Source organism: Sinocyclocheilus grahami, unplaced genomic scaffold (assembly GCF_001515645.1).
Source record: "Sinocyclocheilus grahami isolate Dianchi unplaced genomic scaffold, SAMN03320097.WGS_v1.1 scaffold312.1, whole genome shotgun sequence".
Classification (NCBI taxonomy): domain Eukaryota; kingdom Metazoa; phylum Chordata; class Actinopteri; order Cypriniformes; family Cyprinidae; genus Sinocyclocheilus; species Sinocyclocheilus grahami.
Genome location: NW_015505491.1, coordinates 340,302 through 365,319, shown reverse-complemented (window position 1 = coordinate 365,319; position 25,018 = coordinate 340,302). Strand labels below are relative to the sequence as shown.

At 35.8% G+C, this 25,018-nt stretch overlaps 3 protein-coding genes across 4 annotated transcripts in view; 2 read left to right on the top strand and 1 right to left on the bottom strand.

The window, feature by feature from the left end:
• The window catches only part of LOC107601761 (tyrosine-protein phosphatase non-receptor type 18-like), a 23,071-nt gene extending 11,521 nt beyond the window's left edge, over positions 1 to 11,550 (bottom strand). For both annotated transcript variants that reach the window (XM_016294049.1, XM_016294051.1), the window contains exons 1-11: positions 11,258 to 11,550; positions 7,049 to 7,157; positions 5,518 to 5,594; positions 5,212 to 5,307; positions 5,045 to 5,083; positions 4,887 to 4,955; positions 4,597 to 4,659; positions 1,513 to 1,655; positions 1,055 to 1,121; positions 818 to 895; positions 520 to 597 (exon numbers count right to left, since the gene is read on the bottom strand). In XM_016294049.1, coding sequence (XP_016149535.1) covers positions 520 to 597; positions 818 to 895; positions 1,055 to 1,121; positions 1,513 to 1,655; positions 4,597 to 4,659; positions 4,887 to 4,955; positions 5,045 to 5,083; positions 5,212 to 5,307; positions 5,518 to 5,594; positions 7,049 to 7,157; positions 11,258 to 11,359 — 921 coding nt within the window. In that variant the 5' untranslated portion in view covers positions 11,360 to 11,550. The remainder of the gene's footprint in view (positions 1 to 519; positions 598 to 817; positions 896 to 1,054; positions 1,122 to 1,512; positions 1,656 to 4,596; positions 4,660 to 4,886; positions 4,956 to 5,044; positions 5,084 to 5,211; positions 5,308 to 5,517; positions 5,595 to 7,048; positions 7,158 to 11,257) is intronic.
• A 215-nt stretch (positions 11,551 to 11,765) lies between these two features.
• mon1ba (MON1 secretory trafficking family member Ba) lies at positions 11,766 to 19,261 on the top strand. The gene is made up of 5 exons (XM_016294038.1): positions 11,766 to 11,900; positions 13,918 to 14,411; positions 15,363 to 16,155; positions 18,012 to 18,159; positions 18,796 to 19,261. The coding sequence occupies exons 2-5, from the start codon at positions 14,075 to 14,077 to the stop codon at positions 19,024 to 19,026; spliced, it is 1,509 nt and encodes a 502-aa protein (XP_016149524.1). The 5' UTR covers positions 11,766 to 11,900; positions 13,918 to 14,074; the 3' UTR covers positions 19,027 to 19,261.
• A 1,043-nt stretch (positions 19,262 to 20,304) lies between these two features.
• Positions 20,305 to 25,018, top strand: part of LOC107601744 (GRIP1-associated protein 1-like) — a 65,797-nt gene continuing 61,083 nt past the window's right edge. Inside the window, exons 1-4 of the mRNA XM_016294029.1 lie at positions 20,305 to 20,526; positions 21,250 to 21,316; positions 23,917 to 23,978; positions 24,967 to 24,993. Of these exons, the coding sequence (XP_016149515.1) occupies positions 20,485 to 20,526; positions 21,250 to 21,316; positions 23,917 to 23,978; positions 24,967 to 24,993 (198 nt within the window). The 5' untranslated portion in view covers positions 20,305 to 20,484. The remainder of the gene's footprint in view (positions 20,527 to 21,249; positions 21,317 to 23,916; positions 23,979 to 24,966; positions 24,994 to 25,018) is intronic.

Genomic DNA, 25,018 nt, shown 5'->3' with positions numbered 1-25,018 from the left:
TTTTATATTTTTCCTATTTAAAACTTGACTCTTCTGTAGTTACATCGTGTACTAAGAACGACGGCACCCATAGTACGGCAGCAAAGTTCCTTGATTATTACGCCGGAATGAGAGTATAGTTCCTAGCCATATCGGCCTAGAAAATCGCAACTTTTCATTTTCCGTCGGTCTTAGTACACGATGTAACTACAGAAGAGTCAAGTTTTAAATAGGAAAAATATAGAAACTCTTTTTGAGTGAGATGCTAACGGTCTAATCAGATTCAATGATCTATGCTAAGCTACAGCTAAAAGTGCTACCGCTAGACCCGGAGATCGGCTGAATGGATTTGAAAACGGTAAAACTCAACTGTTTAACTCTAGGGGAGTTGGAAAATGAGCCTATTTTCAAAAATAGTGGAGTGCTCCTTTAATGCCAATTTTGATCAATCTAATAATGCATCCTTGCTGAATATTTTTTTTTTCAAATAAAAACAAATCTTACTGACCTCAAACTTTTGAACAGTTGTTTATGTCTTACCTCGGTCTTCTTGTTTTTCATCTCCAAGACCTTCTGAAACATCTGAGCAACAGTATGAAAGACAAATGCATACTGCTCCTGGGGAGATTCACAAAAACAAAGCACTTGACATCAGGAATTCACATGGTGTTGTGAAATATGACAGACGGGGCTAAATGGGCCTATACCCATCTGATAAAAACATACAGGCTTTGATTATTACTTTAAAGGGAAGAAGCCTCAATAATTGTTCAAGAATCCATTCTGTAGATAATTTACATTGTATGTGCCATGCAAAAAAATCACGTTCTTATGTTACCTTGGTCTGCACAGCCGAATGTCTCTGTCTTCTGAGCTCTAACACCAGGTCAAATATATTAAAATCCTCCTGTATTTGCTGAGAATAAAATAAAACATGTTTCATGTGTTCACTGTGTATACGTTACATTAGTGTATATATATATGACACATTTGTTGCCTAATTTAACTTTAAAAATGACATGCTTCACTCTCAAGCGCTGTGCATATAATTTTGTGTTGCTTATGGCGTTCATACCTCCGTCAGCAGTAGATCATTGACATAGTCAACAGCACAGATGACCCCCGTTCTACCGCAGCCGGCACTGTAAAGAGAGAGAAGCAGTCACATTTCCATATGATGATATGATCCGTTCCCTCCTGAGTCTCAGTTCAGAGGGTCACGGGGGGGAATTATGGGCCATATTGTCAGACAGATCCTCTCTCATGTATATAAAGAGAGGGTAATGAGTGAATCTGTGCTGAAGTCTGGAAGTTAACTGGCTTTTCCAGCGCCACATCAGGTGCTGAATATTTAACATGTCTCGCTTTATTTAAACGGTGCCATTAAAATGCATGGAACCAGAGTAACACAGGCCGGCACCTGCTGCACCCTAACAACACGGACCGACTAGTCCTGATGAATTTTCATGGGCAGATTGGTCATTTGTCAGAGGCACAGAAAAACACAGAGACGGCTGTGCGTGCGATACAGACCTGCAGTGGATCACTACAGGGTCCGTCTGGTTGCCCTGTTTTTGGCGAGCCAGCTCCATCATACTCAGAATGCCATCCGGCAAGTCTGGAATTCCGTGGTCCGGCCAGGCAGTATACTGGAAATGAGACAATTTACGAGTTTCCTGTGTGGAAAGATGGCGAGTGTTGACCTCTCAATGGATTACGGTTTCTTCAGCAAATTACAATGCTTGAAACGAGCTAAAATGGGAAATGTCACACACTGAGAGTAATGGCGGTTCCTTGTTTGGAACCATGTCAGAGTACACAGTGTTTTACAAGACACTCAAAATGAAGTACACTGCAATTTTGTGGTTTGACAAATTTTCCTTAAAAACACAACTAGAAACACTCTTAAAGGAATGGTTTACCCCAAATATATAGAACGGTATATATGGGTGGGTATACATGCATGCATACAAACACACACACATCAACATTTGAAGTGGATCAAAACCTTTTATCAAAGTTGTCCTAAAACAACTGGTCTTAGGACAACTTTGATTAACTTTTTTTGATCCACTTCAAATGTCGACAACTGTATATATATATATACATACACACACATACACATACATACATAAACACATTTTCTTACATGCATACATATACTAAATGTAAATACACATAAATTTTTGTGTATATAACAAAGTATTGAGATGAAATTTTGTTATTGACCAAATACTTATTTTCCACCATAATTTGCAAATAAATTCTTTAAAAATCCTACAATGTGATTTTCTGGATTTTTTTTTCTCATTTTGTCTCTCATAGTTGAGGTATACCTATGATGAAAATTACAGGCCTCTCTCATCTTTTTAAGTGGGAGAACTTGCACAATTGGTGGCTGACTAAATACTTTTTTGCCCCACTGTATATATATATATATATATACACACACACATACACATACATACATAAACACATTTTCTTACATGCATACATATACTAAATGTAAATACACATAAATTTTTGCTTTGCAGAAATTAATACTTTTATTCTGCAAGGATAATTTGTTACAAAATTTCAAATAAATTATGTTATTTTTAACTATATTCAACATTGAATCCTATCCTGTCTAAATGTATCACTGTTTACACAATATTAAGCATCACAGCTATTTCCAACATTGATAATAAATTATTCTTGAGCAGCAAATCGTCATATTAGAATGATTTCTGAAGGATGATGTGACACTGAAGACTGGAGTAATGATGCTGAAAATTCAGCTTTGCCATTAATGATTTCACAATATGATTGCATTTTAATCCAATAAATGCACCCTTGGTGAGCATAAGAAAACCATATTTATTATATTTTTGCATGTGTGTGTATGATACACACACACACACACACACACACAAAAACACAAACACACACACAAACACACACACACAGTCTGTAATTTTGTCCGGGTGTCTCTCAGGGTAGAAACTGATAGTTAAACTGTGGCTTTTCCTAAATAGAAAATGACACAGACATCAGTGAGTGAAGCTGACAGCAGCCCTCTTGTGTGTGTGTGTGTGTGTGTGTGTGTGTGTGTCTGTCTGTGTGCGTGTGTTTTTTGCATATTTGTCACACTTAAAAGATTCAGATCATCAAACTAATTTTAATATTACACAAAGATAACCAGAGTTACAACCAAAATGCAGTTTTGAAATTATGATTTCATTTATTAAGGGAAAAAAACCTGTCCAAACCTGCCTGGCACTACGTGAAAAAGTAATTGCCCCCTAAATCTAATAACTGGTTGTGCCACCCTTTGCAGCAACAACTGCAATCAAGCGTTTGCGATAACTGGCAATGAGTCTTTCACATCGCTGTGGAGGAATCTTGGCCCACTCTTCTTTGCAGAATTGTATTAATTCAGCCACATTGGAGGGTTTTCGAGCATGAATGGACTGTCATTCCATATGCCACAGCATCTCAATCGCATTCAAGTCCGGACTTTTTGACTTAACCACTCCAAAACCTTAATTTAGTTTTTCTTGAGCCATTCAGAGGTGGACTTGCTGGTGTGTTTGGGATCATTGTCCTGCTGCAGAACCCAAGTGCGCTTGAGCTTGAGGTCACAAACTGACGCTAACTTCAGTGCACTATTCTGTGTCATACTGAAAGAAACTGTGAGTCACAAATATTTCAAAGCTGATGAGATCTGAGCTTACTGTCAGATTTGAAAATCCTGATATCAAAGTGTGCAATATTCTAACACAAAACGTGTTAGTCTTAGAAGCATCAGGAAGAATGGGTTGCAAATAATACATGAGGCACCATATGCCATTGTTTTTCCACAAAAGATATGAATTTATATCTGTCATGGAGCTGTACAATTTCTAGTTATTATTTCTATAAACATAACACAATTTTGCAATTTGTTAAAAAAAAGCTCTGTTTGTAAAAACAATATATATTTCTTTTTGACACAAAATAAATGCTACTGAAAATAAAATGTAATTTTGTTTGTAGAGGGACCAGTGAAAATATAGGCCTTGTTTATATTTCTTATTAATATATTTCTTCTGTTCTTCAATTTCTTTAGATCGCGGCATAATGTGTTGCTCTTTAAGCATGCTTCACTTTGTCAGACAGGTTCTATTTGAGTGATTTCTAGATTTAACAGGTCTGGCAGTAATCAGGCCTGCGTGTGGCTAGTGAAATTTAACTCGGCTTTCTAAAATAATGTGGTTAATCACAGTTCTTTCATGATTTAACAGGAGTGGACAATTAATTTCTCACGTAGGGCCACGTAGGTTTGGAAAGCTTTTTTCCCTTAATAAATGAAATCATCATTTACAAACTGCATTTTGCATTTACTTGCATTATCTTTGTGTAATATTAAAATCAGTTTGATGACCTGAATCTTTTAAGTGTGACAAATATGCAAAAAGAATTTTTAAAAAAACGGGAAGGGGCAAAAACTTTTTCACGACACTGTATATGAAAGAAAGAAAAAAAAGAAAGAAAGATGTATATGTGTGTGTGTGTATTTTTTTCTCCCCAGAACAAATGTCATTACGTCAGGTCTATATCATATTCTACTGATGACACACTAGAGACACCACTTACATCACAATATTTTACCACCAACGTCCGAACAATGACTTCCTCATTTGGTCGTGACTCCTCAAACTAAAGACAAAAATGACAGTAATCATGAAGAACTTCCCCTTGTGGGGCCTTGCAACTGCACAAACTACATTTCGCATCAAACTGCTGAAAAAAAAATTAATTAATAGATTTCACGAGGCGTGAAGATAACATTAAAAGTAACTGTTTAAGTTTAATATCCTGTATCTCAGACCGAACTGCTGAATTACGAACAATGCTCATTGTTGAGGACCACAGAAAACACTTACAGTTGAGACAGTAAAGGGACCAAAAATAGATGCGTCTGTGGTCAACTCCCAGTAGACTTCACATTTTTTCTAAAGAACAGACAAGTTGTTAAAACAGTAAATGCCAAGAAAATGACAGGCATATGACAAAAAAACAAGAAATGAAATATAAAGATTACCTTTCCCATCTCAATCTCTCTACAAGCCATGATTATAACCTATCAAAAAAGATCAGACAAATACTGAATCGATTTTATCACTAAAGTGAAAATGGAAGAGATAATTCAACAAAGAGATAATGCATAACTATAGAAGCAGTCTATAATTAAGAGTCTAAGCAGCTGACCTTAATATTGTGTTGCCAAATCATACGCCAGAAATCAACCACAGTACTGCTCAAAGGGCCCTGGGTGGCAATATACATCCTGTTCTTAGCAGCTCCCTAGTGAGAAAAAATTGATTCAAAAATATTATTATTTTATACATAATTTTATTAATATCTACTACTATACTTTTAAAAATATCTGGAAAAAACTGCACTACTACACCTTTTATTCTTAAAGTTCTAATTTTTTTTTGGTCACATATTAGCTTGCCCGTCACAAAACAAAGTGCATAATGCTCTTAAAAAGAAGTTAAAACGCTGCAGTACCTTGATGAAGCTGGCATTAATATAATCAGACTCATATTCAGATGTGGTTGGAGCTAGACAGACTCTGGTCTGATCATCTGGAATACATAAAATGCAGAAAATTACCAAGGGATCAGTGTGAGTAACTCATTTATCAGGCAACACATTGTGGAGACTCAATTATGAAATATACTGATATGTTATTGGCATTGCAATACTAAAAAAAATAACATAGTACTGTAACTATAGGAAGCATGTTTTGACAGATGTGACAGTAAATTGAAAATGATGTGACGGAGAATCATGTAAAACAACTTCAGTGCACTATTCTGTGTCATACTGAAAGAAACTGTGAGTCACAAATATTTCAAAGCTGATGAGATCTGAGCTTACTGTCAGATTTGAAAATCCTGATATCAAAGTGTGCAATACTCTAACACAAAACGTGTTAGTCTTAGAAGCATCAGGAAGAATGGGTTGCAAATAATACATGAGGCACCATATGCCATTGTTTTTCCACAAAAGATATGAATTTATATCTGTCATGGAGCTGTACAATTTCTAGTTATTATTTCTATAAACATAACACAATTTTGCAATTTGTTAAAAAAAGCTCTGTTTGTAAAAACAATATATATTTCTTTTTGACACAAAATAAATGCTACTGAAAATAAAATGTAATTTTGTTTGTAGAGGGACCAGTGAAAATATAGGCCTTGTTTATATTTCTTATTAATATATTTCCTTTGCATAGGTCATTTTGTCATGGTGTCATATTACAGGTTTTGTTCAGTAATTAAATAAATAAATAAACAAACAAACTGGGTCAGCAAAAACATTCTTATTGTTAGGCTCCGACAACATTTATTTCTTTATGTATTCATTGTAAAATTATACATGCTGCTTTTTTGACTATATATTAATGCTGTCAAACGATTAATTGCGATTAATCGCATCCAAAATCAAAGTTTTTGTTTACATAATATATGTGTGTGTACTGTGTATATTTATTTTGTATATACAAATACACACACATGCATGTACATATTTAAGAAAAATAGGTTACGTTTATATATTTATATATGATATAATTTATATGAATTTAAATATATACACGTAAATACATGTAAATATTTTAAAAATATATGCTGTATGTTTGTGTCTATATATATATACACATAATAAATATACACAGTATGCACACATACATTATGTAAACAAAAACTTTTATTTCGGATGCGATTAATCGCGATTAATCGTTTGACTGCACTAATTAATATCAACCTATTAACTATATTAAATACATTTTTTCACATAAAATATGCGTCTCACTGCAGGACTGTCTAAATTGCACTGAATTGTAAATATTACCTAAAACGTTGGCAGAACAATAACATGACAGAACATGGTCATGGTATTGGTTAGCACATATCTCTTAAAACTTGTAAAATTGTATAGAGTGAATTGCATTGAATTCAATTCGAGAAACTGCTTCACCTAGAAACAGCCTTAATAACAGAACAAAGAAAGCTTTACTGATAATCCTACGTACAGGGCAGAATATCCCTATAGCGGTTTTTCTTCGCATTTTCTTTGATTTCTCCTACCGCAGTGGTCAGGCCATAATCCTCTTTCAGTGTTGCACTTTTCTGTCGGATCAGCTGAAAAAGGAAAGAAAAAACACTTTTTTTTTTTTTTTTTAAACAAGCATCCCTCTCATTTTAGTAGCATGTAGATGAACTGCAGCATCTGACCACAAGGTGGTGTCCTAATGCTTGTTTGCATTGCCATACAACGTCGCATTCCTTTAAATAGCTCACAAAAGCAAAGAAAAGGGTATTAGTTTTTCGAGGGAGGATGTGCTTTATGAAACATTCAAGATCAAACCTCAATAAACACTTGAAACCTCCAGTATAACATGTTTACTACATTTACAATTACGCATTTAGTAGATGCTTTTTTCATGCAAAGCCATCTGCATTGCATTCAAGGTATACTTTTGACTCATTAATGGGAATCAAACCTATGACTGTTGCTGGCATCATGCTATACTGTTAGTGTAACAGGAAAGCCTTCAATTATTCTCAGACAAACAAGCAGGCTATAAATATCTGTAAACAGAGGTAGCTACACTTCCATGACTAAAACGGCTCTCTGTTTTACTTCCATTCTCTAAAAGCAGAAGAGATCACAACACATGGGCTATTTTCAACGCGATGCTCTCAGTTAGGTCTCCGCCAATGAAGCCACAGAGCATCACAACCCAGCATCTGCCCCTTTCACCACAAGCACTGCAGTCTCAAGTGTTTTTTCCACAGAGGCTTCAACTTCTGTCTGTGAATGCTGCCTGTAGTTAATAAATGAGAAACTAAATGAGGAACTGTAGATTGTGCTGGTTACAAATCCCCTCTTACTTTTACTAATGTAGCCGAAATGAGACAAAAAGCAACAGATACTTCTGTAAAATGTTGGTCTGACTGTATATATGATGCTCTGGCCCTCACATCCCTCCCAGTTGTTGGGTGTATTATTAAGTAATTAATTACTGTACTTTAATTACTTTTCCCTTGAGAAAGTAAAGTAATGGAATACTAATTAATTATACTGTATAGACTATAGAACAAAACAATAGTGTATTTAACATCAAAATTCAACACCTAGTGTTAAAATAGGTGTTTTTAATGCAACCCTTTAAATTTTGGTCAGTTCAAGAATAATTTACGGAATTTTATATTATTTATTTAAAAGAATTAAAAGAGCAGTTTCATATCTTTGTATCGTTCAACTAGTCAAGGTTGATATGAGAATTAGAAAGCAATTCATAAGTAATGCAATACTTTTTAGAGAGAGTAATAATTATACAGTAATCTAATTACACTGTATGTAATTAGTAGCTAGTAATAAATTACTTTTCTAGAGTAACTTGCCCAAAACCGTTTCTGATGTTCTCTGAAAGTTGAAAACATTCCATTGTTTAATGTTTTAAAAGCATTTGATTTCTTTGCTATGCAAACGTTAATGAAAACATTAAGGGGATGTTACTTTTGAAGGATCTCTGAACGTTGTAAAACAAGTCGAAGAACGTCTAACTAAAGACATTCCATGAACTTTTTGTGCCATTGTTTTGAGAACATTATTAAAGGCCACATAACTTGTGCAGTCTAACATTAATTACACTTCTTCATAACGTTGAGAGAAATTTCGAACATTCTCAGAATGTTCTAAATGGAATCAGCAGTGAGATCCTTCACCTCTGTTTACTGTAGCTCATGCAAATGTCGCGTGATGTTGTGTAATCTAGCCTGCAGTAATCAACTCATTTGCAAAGACATGCAAATTAGCAGTTTGCTAAAAGTTATTAACACTATGATAAAACTGTTCTCACTCATAAAACTAGTGACAAAAAGATAAAAATATGCACATTCATACAGTAGGAAATGTCCTTTTACAGTGCTGTGAAAAAGTTTTTGCCCCCTTCCTGTTTTTTTTGCAAAGCAGCACCAGATCATCACACTACCACCACTATGTTTGACTGTTGGTATGATGTTCTTTTTATGAAATGCTGTGTTGGTTTTACGCCAGATGTAACGGGACACACACCTTCCAAAAAGTTCAGCTTTTGTCTCATCAGTCCACAGAATATTTGCCCAAAAGTCTTGGGGATAATCAAGATATTTTTTGGCAAATGAGAGATGAGCCTTTGTGTTCTTTTTGGTCAGCAGTGGCTTTTGCCTTGGCACTCTCCCATGGATGCCGTTTTTGCCCCGTCTCTTTCTTATTGTTGAATCATGAACACTGACCTTAATTGAGGCAAGTGAGGCCTGGAGTTCTTTAGATGTTGTTCTGGGTTCTTTTATGACCTCTTGGATGAGTCGTCGTTGTGCTCTTGGACTAATTTTGGTTGGCCGGCTACTCCTGGGAAGGTTCACCATTGTTCCAAGTTTACTCCATTTGTGGATAATGGCTCTGATCGTGGTTTGCTGGAGTCCCAAAGCCTTAGAAATGGCTTTATAACCCTTTCCAGACTGATACATGTCAACTGTTTTGATTCTCATCTGTTCTTGAATTTCTTTAGATCACGGCATAATGTGTTGCTCTTTAAGCATGCTTCACTTTGTCAGACAGGTTCTATTTAAGTGATTTCTTGATTCAACAGGTCTGGCAGTAATCAGGCCTGCGTGTGGCTAGTGAAATTTAACTCAGCTTTCTAAAATAATGTGGTTAATTGCCGTTCTTTCATGATTTAACAGGAGGGGGCAATTAATTTTTCACGTAGGGCCAGGTAGGTTTGGACAGCTTTTTTCCCTTAATAATTGAAATCATCATTTAAAAACTGCATTTTGTACTTACTTGCATTATCTTTGTGTAATATTAAAACTTGTTTGATGATCTGAATCTTTTAAGTGTGACAAATATGCAAACAATTAAATAAAACAGGAAGGGGGCAAAAACCTTTTCACAGCACTGTATATATTGACCATATATTTTCATATACTCAAAAACGTACTGTCATTGTATCATGGTACACTGATGATACAGTATATTAAGGTAACTCCATGGAACTTTTATTACCATAATCATATGCATGATAGTCCAATGTACTTCAAAGAACACTATAATCATGAAAACACGTCTAAAACCATTGTAATGCCATGACATGGTGGTGGTGGAACTGAATGACACCCATATTCGTATATGCGACATTGGCCCACAAAACCAATCTTAAGTCGCACGGGTAGCCTATATTTGTAGCAATAGCCAGCAAAATGTTCGATTTTATGCCAAAAGTCATTAGGATAGTATAAGTAAAGATTAGATTATGCTCCATGAAGACATTTTGTAAATTTCCTACACCCATATTCGTATATGCGACATTGGCCCACAAAACCAATCTTAAGTCGCACGGGTAGCCTATATTTGTAGCAATAGCCAACAGCACATTGTATGGGGCAAAATGTTCGATTTTATGCCAAAAGTCATTAGGATAGTATAAGTAAAGATTAGATTATGCTCCATGAAGACATTTAGTAAATTTCCTACCATAAATATATCAAAACCTAATTTTTGATTAGTAATATGCATTGCTAAGGACTTCATTTGTTCAACTTTAAAGGCGATTTTCTCAATACTTAAATTTTTTTGCACCCTCACATTCGAAAATTTTCAAACAGTTGTATCTCGGCCAAATATTGCCCTATAGCCTAACAAACCATACATCAATGGAAAGATGATGTATAAATCTCAGTTTCAAAAATGTGACCCTTATGACTGCTTTTGTGCTCCAGGGTCACATATCTGGTATTTACATAGGCTACTACTCCAAGGAACTTCACTTACAAAGCCGTACCCGAAATTACCAAGGTAATACTATGTTTTTGTCATGTACCATGTAAAACCATGGCATTTTTAAAAGTACCTGAGAGTACCATGTAGGCTACTTCTATACTAAATGGTATCATCACTATATCAGCACATTATTTTCTGTAAAAGATCAAATAACATCAAAGTAGAGTCCAAAAACATGGGATTACCATAGTACCAAGAAAGACAGCACAACCCACTTCACAAGCAAAACGTTTCACAAAGAGAAGGATGCTAAAATGACATTTTGACAAGTGTGGTTTTTCAATCACGGAACTTTGAGAAATATGACAGTGGAGGCTATCCAAAAACATTTGAACTGATATATAATTACCTGTTAAATAATATATAGATATACATATATATAACTAAAAAGCTCGTGTAAAAGTGTAGGACTTACGTTGAACTCTGTGGAGATGAGCGGATCTCCACTGCTGTCATTAGTGTCGGACAGACAGCGGACCCGCTCCACGAACCTCAACAGGTGCGCTTCCATCACCATATAATCACTCTCTCCAGCATCTTACTCCGTCATTTTTTGATACTCGACTCCTTGTACAATCTTAACTATTAATATACGATCGTTCGACAGCAGAACTGCTCCGTTTCCACCTTAGTAAAGTTATCCAGGCAGCAAAACTGACACAGGGAAGTTTCTCCCGCTGGTGTTTCTGTTGGTCACCTTCACTTACGACGGTGTGTCAATCACCAGCCGTCGCCACGCCCGCTTTATCATTCCAGCCAATCCGCTGTCAGAACCTCACCTGTAGGGTTAGGGAGACACTACTACGCGCTCATTTAGCTCAACTGATACTATTGGATTTGTGTGAGGCTAGTCTTGCGAACATAAACTACGATTCCCATCAGCCTTTGTGGCGGCAGAAAAACGCAACAGTCACACAATGCACATCGTTTGCGCTTCATTATGTTGCATTAGTGCTAAATCATTCTCGTCTTTATCGGAAAGTGAAATAGAAAGAGAAATATCCAGCGACCAAAATCACGTGAACGCACCAAATGTCACAATTACGATTTCTGAACTTGTAAGTACCAAGCAGGAACTTTCCACATGGTGGACATGGTGCACTTAACTGTACTGATCCGCTTTCTGTCTGTGTTGTAGAACACAAACAAACCCAAAACTGCTTGCCATGCAGTAATTCAAGCACAGTTTCTGCAACAACAACAACAACAAAAAAACGCTTATTAATTTATGATTAAATTGAATATTAACCACCATTCAGGAAAAAAATATGTTTACTATGGACATTTTTGGTATGCATGCATGTCTATGGGAGTTTATTTATTTAAAAATTGTCATGTTAAGGAGCTATGTGCTGTGCAATGATGCCATGCTAACTTTGTACTATGTACTATCTTTGTGTTTGGAATTCCCTACATTAGGGGACTAAATGTTCCCACAAGGATCAGTACATTTTGAGCGTGTGGGGAATATTTTTGGTCCCTATGAGGAAACGAGCTTATAAATCATACAGAATTAAGTTTTTTGAAAATCTAAAAATACAGAAAGTTCTGTGTCGGGTAGATTTAGGGTAAGGGGATAGAAAATACAGTATGTATGTGTGTGTGTGTGTATTATACAGCTATAATAAAACTCTGTGACTGATTCCACAATGCAAATCATTATGATCACAAATCATTCTTGCAGTAGTGACATATTTAAAGGGGTCATATGATGTTGCTAAAAAGAACAGTATTTTGTGTATTTGGTGTAATGAAATGTGTTTATGCGGTTTAAGGTTTAAAAAAACATTATTTTCCACATACTGTACATTATTGTTTCTCCTCTATGCCCCGCCTTTTTGAAACGCGTCGATTTTTACAAAGCTCATCGTTCTGAAAAAGCGAGGTGTGCTGTGATTGGCCAGCTATCCAGTGCATTGTGATTGGCCGAATACCTCAAGCGTGTGACGGAAATGTTACGCCCCTTAACATATTGTGATGATGCCCTGTCAGGCCAGAGCAACGAGACAAAAACATGAAAACCCTTATAAACGAGGCATTCATTGCATCCAGGACATAATTATGGATTATAATGACTTATACTGTCTTTTTATGCGTTGCGTTGCATTGCGCGCGTAAACATAAACCATGTCTGCATTTGTGATCGGAGAAATGACAAACAACAAGCCCTACTCTACACTGCCCAAAAAACTATTTTTAAATATATAAAATATAAAAACGTAGTAAAAAACGTACTTACAGTCTGTGAGTCAGAACAGTCTGCATTGTAGTCTTCTCTACCAGGATCAGGAAACAGTCCTCCATAAAATGTGCTGCACACATCTGAATAGGATGTGTGCAGCACAAAGTTTGTAGTATTTCCTCAGCAACCAGCACGGATCAGCTCCAGGCATGACGAAGCAGATATCGTCCTCTTTTGGAAGACCAAACAAAGTAGTTTCGCTTTCACAACGAAGCACACAGCGCCTTCATGAGATGGCGGCGGCAACAACAATACTACAGCGAGAATAAAAGTTACGCCTTCTTTCTTTGCGTGAACATTTGGGCAGCGTTATGCAAATCTTCCCACACAGTGACGTAGACATGTGGGGGCGTGTTAGAACGAGCCGTTTTAGGTAGGTGTGGCTGACTCTTAACTTTTATAAAGAATATCTCTTTGGATTTGAGACTTTAGACTTTGCAACTTTACAGATCTTGTTTATGCACCAAGAGCTTGTAACACTCCAAAGAGAAAGGAAAAATTGAAATCGCATCATATGACCCCCTTTAAATGAGCACAATTTGCAGCTAATACATATATATACATGATCAATAAATGTAGGCAGGTGTGATGGTTAAATCAACTGATCTGTAACTCTCTCCAAATATTCCTGATTGTAAACCTTGATGTCATCTTTTTATTTTTAGCCTGCTTCCTCATTTTGACAGTTCTTTAGCATTCAATCAGTTTCATGTCCCACTTTAACCTCCTCTAAGTCAGCACTGCCACAGATCAGTTAGAAATAATTCTTTCAGCGAGAAATGAAGCATCATGTTCATCCTATTACACAGTTTTAACCGCTCTCTGATCCCCAGGCATCATGTGATACCTCTGGGATTCCAGACTGAGTAATGGAGAGCCACAGAGATCCATTGTGTGACATCAGTAGAACACGTGTTTGCAGCCTTAAAACAAAAAAAAAACACCAAGTCCAGAAGATTCTTGCTTTGAGGGAAATGAGAAACAGACAACATGCACAGGAGCGATAATAGAGGAAGTTGGGAGTTTCAACCTGAGGACACCTTAATAGAGGAGACTGGTAATTTTCCATCTACTTTGGCCCAGGCGAACTTCAATGGGCAGAAAAAGGCAGGTTCCGCTGTGGATGGTATAGCTTATAGGAATGAAGATATAATGTCAGAGAGTTGGAGGCAACACAGGAAGCATGTGTTTGTGCTGAGCGAGGCAGGGAAGCCCATCTACTCACGCTATGGCAATGAGGAGGCCCTCTCCTCCACCATGGGTGTCATGATGGCGCTGGTCTCCTTCGTCCAGGCTGGAGGCAACATGATTCAGTCTATTTTTTCAGGTGAGATGCACCATCTTCATCTAGGTTTTTTAAACTGTCTAATACATAAAGGTTCTTTGCAGCACCTATAGTTTAACAACAACAAAAATAACATTTCTGAAGAACAAAAGAACTTAAAAAAAGGTTCAGGTTGTAAATTTCTTTGAAACCATGCAGCTTCTTTAAATATATGGTTAAAGTTGAAGTTCATATATATTTACATATATATTTACATGTAAATTTACTGTGTAAACTTTGAAATGTACATTCTTCTTCTTGGACGACAACAAAATATTTCATTTAATCTTATATAAATTATATAAAATATTTAAGGGCTTAAGACATTTAATCTCTTAAATATACTATTCAATGCATTAAATGGATCAAAAACGACAGCAAAATATTTATTTTTCAAATAAATGCTGATCTTTAAAAACTTTCTATTCATCAAAGCATCCTGACAAAGATGCATCACAGTTTCCACAAAAATATAAAGCAGCTGTTTTCAACATTGATAATAATAATAAATGTTTCTTGAGCACCAAATCAGCATATTAAAATGAATTACTATTTCTAATGAATATTGTGATGCATTGTATCAATATTTCAAATGAATACTGTGAAAATTCAGCTTTGCATCACATAAATAAATTACTACAAATGGTTATATTATATAAATAATTATAAAATATATAAAATAGTTATTTTAAATTGAAATAATATTTCATATCATAATATTACTGTATTTACTGCAGCCTTGGTGAGCCTAAAATACATATATAATATATATATATATATATATATATATATATATATATATATATAAACAAACGTATGAACATCTGGTGTCAACACAGAAAAGATTACATTGGATCTTTACATTCTGCATGTAATTAGGGTCTATACATATATAAATTATTTTGGACCAATTTGACCAGACAACAGCTAATATTATTCTGTTCTTTCCCTCAGATGAGCACACAGTGGTCTTTTTGCAGAAGGGTCCGCTTGTGTTTGTATCCGTTTCTGCCACTCGCCAGTCCGAACAGCAGCTGCGCAGTGAGCTCCTCCATGTTTATCATCAGATAGTCAGCATGCTCACGCAGGCCAGCATAAATTGCATCTTTGAGCGCCGCAAGAACTTCGACCTGCGGCGTCTGCTGTTTGGCTCGGAGAAGGTTCTGGACGGCCTCCTCGATGTCATGGATTCTGATCCCAGCTTCATGCTGTCGGCCGTCCAATGCCTGCCTCTGCCCTCCTCTTCCAGAGACGCCCTCAGTCACATCCTACAGAAAGCCGTCACACCGAATCTGGTCTTCTCTTTTCTCATTGCCAATAACCGACTTGTCTCCGTCGTTCAGGAGAAGACGGTCCTGGAGGACGCTAGACTAAAACCCAGTGACCTTCATCTCCTCTGCAACCTGATCAGGGCCTCCTTTGCTTTTCAGGCTGGAGAGATATGGACGCCCATCTGCCTGCCTCTGTTCAATCACGACTGCTACTTTTATGCTTATGTGGCGTATCTAGACCCTCCAGAATGTACTGTATGCCTTGTTCTTCTGTCTACAGATAAAGAAGCGTTTTATGCCATGGCAGAGTGCAAAAGGAAAATTGAGGAAGCTTTCGCATCCCAGAATGCCTTGCAGTGGGTGGCAAACACTCAGTTTTACTACGTTGACGATATCGGTGTAGCTAATCTTAAGCACTTCCTTTACAAGCCCTCAAAAGTGCTAGACCACCATCGCCAACTGCCACAGTTCACATGGTGAGTAGCTTATGACGAGTCATTAAATGACAATATGAAATTAAAATAGACCCTTTTTACTTTCTTATTGCATGTTCATGGTCTTATTGTGCACAATTCATCATCCAAACTAAAAAAATGTTCCCCTTCATTGGCTTTCATGAAAATGGTTGAACTTTCCTCTCCAGTTGATGTCGCCTAGGCCTCATGGATAGGAAATATAATGTTAAAAATAGCAAAATTAAAGTAATGTAATTGTAATTCATTCTAAACTTATTTGGATGCCAGTTAACATTAATTAATTAAAGGCTATGGCAATAATAACAAATAAGAATAGATTCCTGGTCAAAAAGTCTTTTCAAAAGCAGGAAGAATTCAGAACTCTGTTCTTGTATGTAAAAACACCCACTTTTCATCATCCAGTAAAGTCCTGTCCTACATTTTTTCCTCATTGAACATTCTGTTTCTCTTGGAATTACAGTACGTACAGTAAAAAATGGTATAACAACTATTTCACTCAGAAATGTCTAGTACACTATTAGTTAAAAAGAAATGACAAGTAAAATTAAATTAAATGAAGAATTTTGAAGTAGAAAGACTCCAATAATTTACTTTTATTTACAACTTCAAAAAAGTAAAGTGCCCCTATTATGGGCAATGGAATGTTCATATTTTGGTTTTGGGAATCCCCAACAACAGGTTGACATGCATGCAAGGTCAAAAAACTATTTTGTTGTCTTATAATATGCATTTATTTTTACCTTACTTGCTCAAGACTCCCAAACAATTCGCTCAACGATTCATTTTTCCAAACCCCTCCTTTGCATGACGCTAATCTGTGGTGAGTGGTCCGATTGGTCGATTTACTTTCCATTTCATCATGCCAGTAATGCCTGATAAAGCAGCGTTTGTGAGCGCAGTGCTGTTTTGTGTACAGCATTACCGGGAAAACCGCTATTTTTACCGCTCCAAAAGCAGCACCTATAGTGGCAAAGAATGAATTTGCATATTCATTCAGACCAAGGCGAAAACACCAACAAGTGGGCGGGCAATATACTAATGCTTCATGTTGACTTCAGCATGAAACGGCTTGGGATTCGTTTTAAAAAGGACTAGCTTCAATGATTCAGACTCAGAGTCGACTTTCTTTTGAGAGACAATAACTTTATACACGGTGCACTTTCAGATTGAAATCTTTACAGGATGTTTTCATTCACTTAGCGCTGTGTTACACACTGCATGAAAGGTAATAAAAAAAAATCAATAATAGGGGCACTTTAATGTTAATGCAGTTTAATATTAACTTCAAGCTGAACTGTGTCACTAAAGCATTAAACCACAAGCAAACGGGCAAATCATTAACGTTTTGACTCATTTGTCTGAATCAGTGGTTCTTTTTGCCATCAGAAACACCAGATGGCTCACAATTCCTGATAAATGATGGCCTATAAGCCAGGATTTCCACATTCTGTGAAAGATTAGACCGCTTTGCCATGAATTCTGCAACAGTAAGCACTTGATTCGGCTAATCACATGGCTGAAATGTTTCAGACCCTGAGCAGACACAGTTGCGAGGTGCCTTTTATGCAAAAATGCAAGCAAATAAGGCCAACTAAATGATTAGATGCATCAAAGTCCACATGATGTGTTGAAACAGGTTTAAACTGTCTCTATCTCAAATTGACTGAAACTTGAGTTTTTTTCTTCATCATCTGGTTTGCATTGACAGTCTATCTATGTATCTATATAAGACACATCTCTGCCACTGTAATAATTTAGTTGGTATGACCATGTCACACGTCTTAGTGAATTGTAATCAACAGTACACACTGTAAGCGTGCTATATGATGCCTTTATTTTAATATCACTTCACTCAGCCCAGAGATGGAGGTGGCATACAGAAGCCAGGAAGAGAGGATACACCTGCTGGATCTGTATCGCAACATGCACAATCGGATCCACAGTACATCACGGCCACTTAAACTCCTCTACCATTCTGCAGGCCAAGAAACTCTGCTGGCATGGGTATGTTTTCAGAAGAATCAAGACAACGTCAATAGATCAGGATGTTCTGGGTTTAAAATGTTCAACAAGAAATAGAACTGAGCATTGTTCAACAAGATATAATAATAATCGAATCAATAAAAAAATGACAAGTGAATTTTATTAATTGTATTTTATTAGTTAAAAAAAAAAGAAGCAAATAAATGCTTTTCCTTTGAACTTTCTATTCATCAAAGGATCCTGCAAAACATGCATCATGGTTTCCACAAAAATCTTAAGTAGCACAACTGTTTTCATCATTGATAGTGATGAAATATTTAAGAAATATAATAAGATATAAATAAAATAATACACATTTATTGAGCACCAGATCAGCATGTTAAATTGATTTCTGAAGGATCTTGTGCTGCTGAAAATTCAACTTTGCATCACAGAAATAAATATAAATTTTTTTTAAATTTTCATTTATAAATTAATAATTTATTTGTAATAATATTTCACACTATTACTGTATTTTTGAATAAATAAATGCATCCTTGGCGAGAATATAAGGGACTCTTTCAAAAATATCTTACCAAACCCAAACTTTTAAATAGCATAATATTTGTATTAAATACTGTATGTACAGTATTTCCTAAACTCTCTCTTGTTTTGTAGGTCACTAGCAAGTTTGAGATGTTCGCCTGCTTTACTCCGCTCGTCACTAAGAAATCCGCTATCAGTGAACTCACTAAACTGCTGCGATGGATCAAAAAGGAAGAGGACCGTCTCTTTATTTGTCACCTCCCAAAATATTCCAGTGCCCCGCAGCCCGGTAGGAGCTCCACAGACAGAGGGAGTTCAGATAGACCAAATACATCAGACACTGGACTTCTGTCTCTCTTGTAGCCTTGAGTAACATACCGGCCAACACACAAGTTGCTGTTTCACTTCCATGTTTTATATGGTAAATTCTGTGGGTTATGAAATGGGAAATGTGGCTGCATTGAATATACTGCATGCATGTTTGTTTCTGGGTTCATAGGTGGCGTGTTAACTAAATGCAGTTAAAAGTTCTCCAATTCATGTTAATTTTTCTGTTCAACATTTCATGCATTGCTCTGCTGATAGCACAATTTGTAATGTCAGGCTTTTGTATTAAATTAGTAGAAACTAGAAAATCATACATTTGGCAGCAGTAAGATTTTTTCAATTTTTTTGAAAGAATTGTCTTACCAAGGCTGCATTTATTTGATCTGAAATACAGTAAAAACAGTAATATTGTGAAATAATATTACAATTTAAAACAACTGTTTTCTATGTTAATATATTTTAGTATATTATTTAGTTCTGTGATATCAAAGCTGAATTTTCAGCAGCATTACTCCAGTCTTCAGTGTCACACGATCCTTCAGAAATCATCCTAAAATGCTGATCTGCTGCTTGAGAAACATTTCTTATGATCAATAATATTGAAAAAAGATGTGCTGCTTAAATATTCTTGCTAGTTAGTGTGGAAAGCATTTATTTGTAATAGAAATATAAAACAAAGTTATTTTTATTGCTTTTTATATGTTGCTTGTTTTGCTAAGATATTTAACAACTACTTAAAAAAATTATGATGTTCACAAACAGCATGAATCCTCATGCCATTTTAAATCAAATTACAGAATTATTGACTGGTAAAAATGGCTAACTCATGTGACACTCAGATGTTTCCAGAGTTACTGATGTTTATTCTACAGATACAATAAAGTTCATTGACTTATAAACCTTATCAGAGTGTATCATGTGTTCCTTTTATCTCCTCCTACAACAGTAAGAAGTCATATATGCTTTCCCGCTTCCTTTTCACTCACAACCATGAAAATGTCAATCTGTCACACAAAATGTTAAGAAGTTGTTTTTTTAGATAATATAACTAGGTCACATTGGAACACTAAAAAAAACTGCTATTGCTTTTAATACATGCACATGTTATATGAATGGGTTGTGTCTGTGGTGAATGCTCCATCTGTATCTGCAACTCATTTTGGACAAATGAGCATAGGGCCCCACAGGTGCCGTCTAGGCAGTCAGCTCACTAGGTTTTTGAGCCACAGCCCATGTCACGTGTCACAACAACTACAGTAGTGAATATATTGTGTTAGTGCGCCATCTACAGGACAAGTGCAGACATTACACATAGCGGGGTTTCTGTCAGCAAGCCAAAGCGTTTAGCTGGGGGGCATCAGAAAGCTGCAGCTTTAACCTTCTTCATCTTATCAGGATGACAGTTAATTTGCAAATACAAGGTTGACAGAAAACACAGTAATAGCAGACAGAGAGAGTTTGTATTCTGTCCAGCAGTGTTTTACTGTATTGAAGATGGCGCAAGCACTGTCAGAAGAGGAGTTCCACCGTATGCAGGTACAAATCTCTCTATTTGCGCTTGGATTTGACATCGGATACAACCTGTATTGCACATACGAGATCTTTAACTCGCTTCGAAGTCATTTCGGTTGAGAATATGTGCAAACGGGTCTATTTTATAGCTGAAGTTGATGTCCATCTGAGCGGATTGGGACTCTGTTAGCTGTAGCCGTTAGCCTGCAAGCTAATTGTTATAAGGCCGAAAAATGATTTTAATGGACAATTACGATGTTTTCCATTAATGTATGTAATCGTTACGCTATTAAAATGACATGGTTTGTTGAAATGACATGGAATATCGCCGCTATATGGCGAGTTTGTGACATAAAATAACAATGTTAGCTGGCTAACCTGTAATTACTAACCATTAGTACCGTTAGCACACCAAACAGCTGATATTATTGCTTTTCTACACATTAAAAGGGTTTGTACGTTATACATTTAGTTCTTTAAACGTATTTCGTGTGAGTGCTAGGCTATTAAATAGTTAGCAACCCGACTCTTTAATTAAATGTTTCCATTACGTGAATAAACTCTTAATTCATTGTAAACAGCCGTTTTAACATGATTCATAACATAAAAAGAGACTGTGTGATGATTTGTTGTCTAGGTGGTTATTATTTCTGGTTTACAGAAATCAATAATATGTATATCAAATACCTTGTTACCTCAAATAGTATGTTTTGCTATATTAATTGATCTTTTAATGTGCTTCATCAGGCTCAGCTCTTGGAGCTGAGAACACAGAACTACCAACTCTCTGATGAGCTGCGGAAAAATACAGCAGGTGAGTAGAGAATGTAAACCTAAACCTTTTACTTATTCAAAACACTGGCCAACTTGTTTGCGTCGTTAACACGACAGACTGTAATTTGTTGTTATTAAAAATCAGATGTCTTATCGCACCTATTCCATTGAACTTTACATTTTCTCTGCTTATTTTGGATATAGAATCTGTTGAATTCTGTAGATTCTGTCTAAAAGTTGTGAGAGTAACTCTCCTATTGGTAACTGAGAGCACAATGAAATTTACTAATTTATTTCATAATTGAATGCGCATTGGGGGAAGATGTATAAAGATAGATGTTCTAATTCTGTCAGTTAAAACTGAGTTGTCTGAGGGCCTGGGGCCGGTTGCACCAGTTGTGTGTAACTCAGAACTTGGTCTAGTTATGAACTTATAAATATTGAACTTAGTGGGAAAATGTGACTAAATATTTACAGAAGCGTAAAATACATCAGTGAATTCATGTTTGTTTATAAACGTCAATCCTGTGTAAACTTAAAATGAATAAATTATTTTAAAACAAAGTTTGTATTGTATTATTAATATATAAATTTTTTTTAAATGTATTTAAATGCATGTCATGTGACCATGTCATCAGTGAACCATGAACATGCAAATGTGGTGTTCAATTATTGACATCAACTTGAGCATATTCTTCTAACTGAATATTTTAAGATTTAGATACAGGTGCATCTCAAAAAATTAGAATATCTTGAAAAAGATATTGAAGAAAAAACTTTCATATATTCTAGATTCATTACATGTAAAGTAAAACATTTCAAAAGTTTTTTGTTTTGTTTTAATTTTGATGATTAGAGCTTACAGCTCATGAAAGTCAAAAATTCAGTATCTCAAAATATTCGAATATTTACATTTGAGTTTCATTAATGCAAGCGTTGCAGTGTCCTGTGAAAGAAGTTTAAGTTCAAGTACTAAAATGACTAAAACTATAACTGAAATAAAAATAAATGAAAGCTGGTAATGTTTGTGTGTGCGTATATATACGTATATACAGGTGCATCGCATGAAAAAGTTCATTTTGTTTGGTAACTTATTTCAAAAAGTGAAACTTTCATATATTCTATATTCATTACATGTGAAGTAAAACATTTAAAACATTTTTGTTTTAATTTTGATGATTAGAGCTTACAGCTCATGAAAGGCAAAAATCCAGAATCTCAAAATATTAGAATATTTACATTTGAGTTTAATTAAATGACCATCCTTACAGTATAAATTCCGGGTATCTCTTGTTCTTTGAAACCACAATAATGGGGAAGAATGCTGACTTGGCAATGGTCCAGAAGACAATCATTGACACCATCCACAAAGAGGGTAAGTCACAGAAGGTCATTACTGAAAGGGGTGGCTGTTCACAGAGTGCTGTATCAAAGCATATTCAATTCAAAGTTGACTGGAAGGAAGAAATTAGGTAGGAATGGTGCACAAGCAACAGGGATGACGCAAGCTCGAGAATACTGTCAAGCTGATTTCCTTTTCCAGCAGGACTTTAGCACCTGCCCACAGTGCCAAAACCACTTCCAAGTGGTTTGCTGACCGTGATATTACTGTGCTTGATTGGCCAGCCAACATGCCTAACCTGAACCTTTTCTTTTCAAGAGAAAGATGAGAAACAGTCAATCCAACAATCCAGACGAGCTGAAGGCTCAATAGTGCCTCAGCAGTGCCACAGGCTGATCGCTTCCATGCCACACCTCACTGATGCTGGAATTTGTGCTAAAGGAGCCCCGACCAAGTATTGAGTGCATAAATGAACATACTTTAAAGAACTTGAACTTTTCTGTTTTACAAATCCTTTTTTGATTGATCTTAGGAAATAGTCTAATATTTTGAGATACTGAATTTTTGACTGTCCTGAGCTGTAAGCTCTAATCATCAAAATTAAAACAAAAAACTTTTGAAATGTTTTACTTTACATGCAATGAATCTAGAATATATGAAAATTTGAAAAAAATATAACTTTTTCACGATAATCAAATTTTTTGAGATGCACCTGTATATAAATTCAGACATTTTAAGATGTTTCATTTTCAGAAATTTTTTTAATTGAAATTTGATTATTTATTTGTTAATATTTTGTCCCTGATTAATTTTGTACGCAGTTCCTGGATTCATGTACTAAGTGAAATTGTGGAATAATAATATAACAGAATTCCAGAATTATGGAATTAACTTTGATAGTTATGAAATGCAAAAACAGAATAAGAACTGCAAAGTGTATGGAAACTTTTCAGCGCTAGCTTACTTATTGTTTACAGTTATGAAATCTCCTTATTGGTCAGTAAAGTTAGATGTTATATTAACCAACTCACCGTCTTAAGACCTTATGAATGACTTTTCAATCCTACCCTGTTTATCAGTGAACTTTCTGAGAAAACTCTTTCAAGTATGCAGGCTATTATGTTGACTTGTATTATTTTATATAGTCCTGCTAATTATTAACAATATGCACCAGCAGTTTCGGCTTGTGCAGCTGTTTGTCAAAAGTCATAAATGCATGTATTTGTGTATCATTGTATAAAGTGAGTTTAGGGTTTTGTTTTTAGTCATTTTGTAACTTTATTTATTCTGTGTTACAGAGCTCAACAGTGTCCGTCAGAAGACCTCGAACCTGGAGAAAGACTATGTCAAAGCGCAGAAGGTAGTGGCTTTCCTTGGTTTTTCAGCAGGTCATTGCCATGAGATAGAGGTCAAGCTTTACTGCTGGCCTTGAGAATTTGCTTTGTGTGCTGTTTTCTTGCCTTCTGTTTTAATGGGCTGGGAGTAATTGACTGTTCTGGTCTGTTCCATTTTTTTCTCCTAGTGTTTCTTTTTCTTACTTTCCTACAGTGAACTAGACAGTTTGCATGCATGGCCACTAGTCTTGCACTGGTCATGTTGTAAGACAATCTAATACATTGTGTTCGTGACTCAGCACTGCCAAACCACTCAGAAGTCTGTATGAATTGGCACTGTGAAGCAGTTTGCTAAAAGTAGTTCTGTTTGGTCATACTAGTTTTGCACAGTTCATCTTTAAAGCAATAGTTCAACCAAAAATTAACATTTGCTAAAAAAAAAAAAAGTACTCACCCTCAGGCCATCTAAGATGTAGATGAGCTTGTTTGTTCATCAGAACAGATTTGGAGAGATTTATCATTACATCACTTACTCATCAGTGGATCCTCTGCAGTGAATGGGTGCCGTCAGAATGAGAGTCCAAACAGCTGATAAAAACATCAAAATAATCCACACAAATCCAGTCCATCAATTAATGTCTCAAGAAGTGAAAAGCTGTGTGTTTGTAAGAAACAAATCCATCATAAAGATGTTTGTAACTTAAAACTGTTGGTAATGTTATATTAATTAATATTTTGATGTGGGAGGACAATAGGGGATGGGCATTTTTGCTGGAGGAAGCGGACTGGAGTTGTGTGGATTACTTGTAAATTATTGTGATGCTTTTAGGACTCTCGTTCTGACGGCACCCATTCACTGCAGAGGATTAATTTGTGAGCAAGTGATGTAATGCTAAATTATTCCAAATCTGTTCTGATGAAGAAACAAAATCTGTTGGTGGTATTTTATGATTGATTCTATTTTAGTTAACAATTTAGTTTAGATAATATTTTCGTTTTCGTTTTCATCCTCAGGCTTTGAACAAGAGCAAGAAAGCACAGGTGAGATTTCTCCTTATATTAGTGT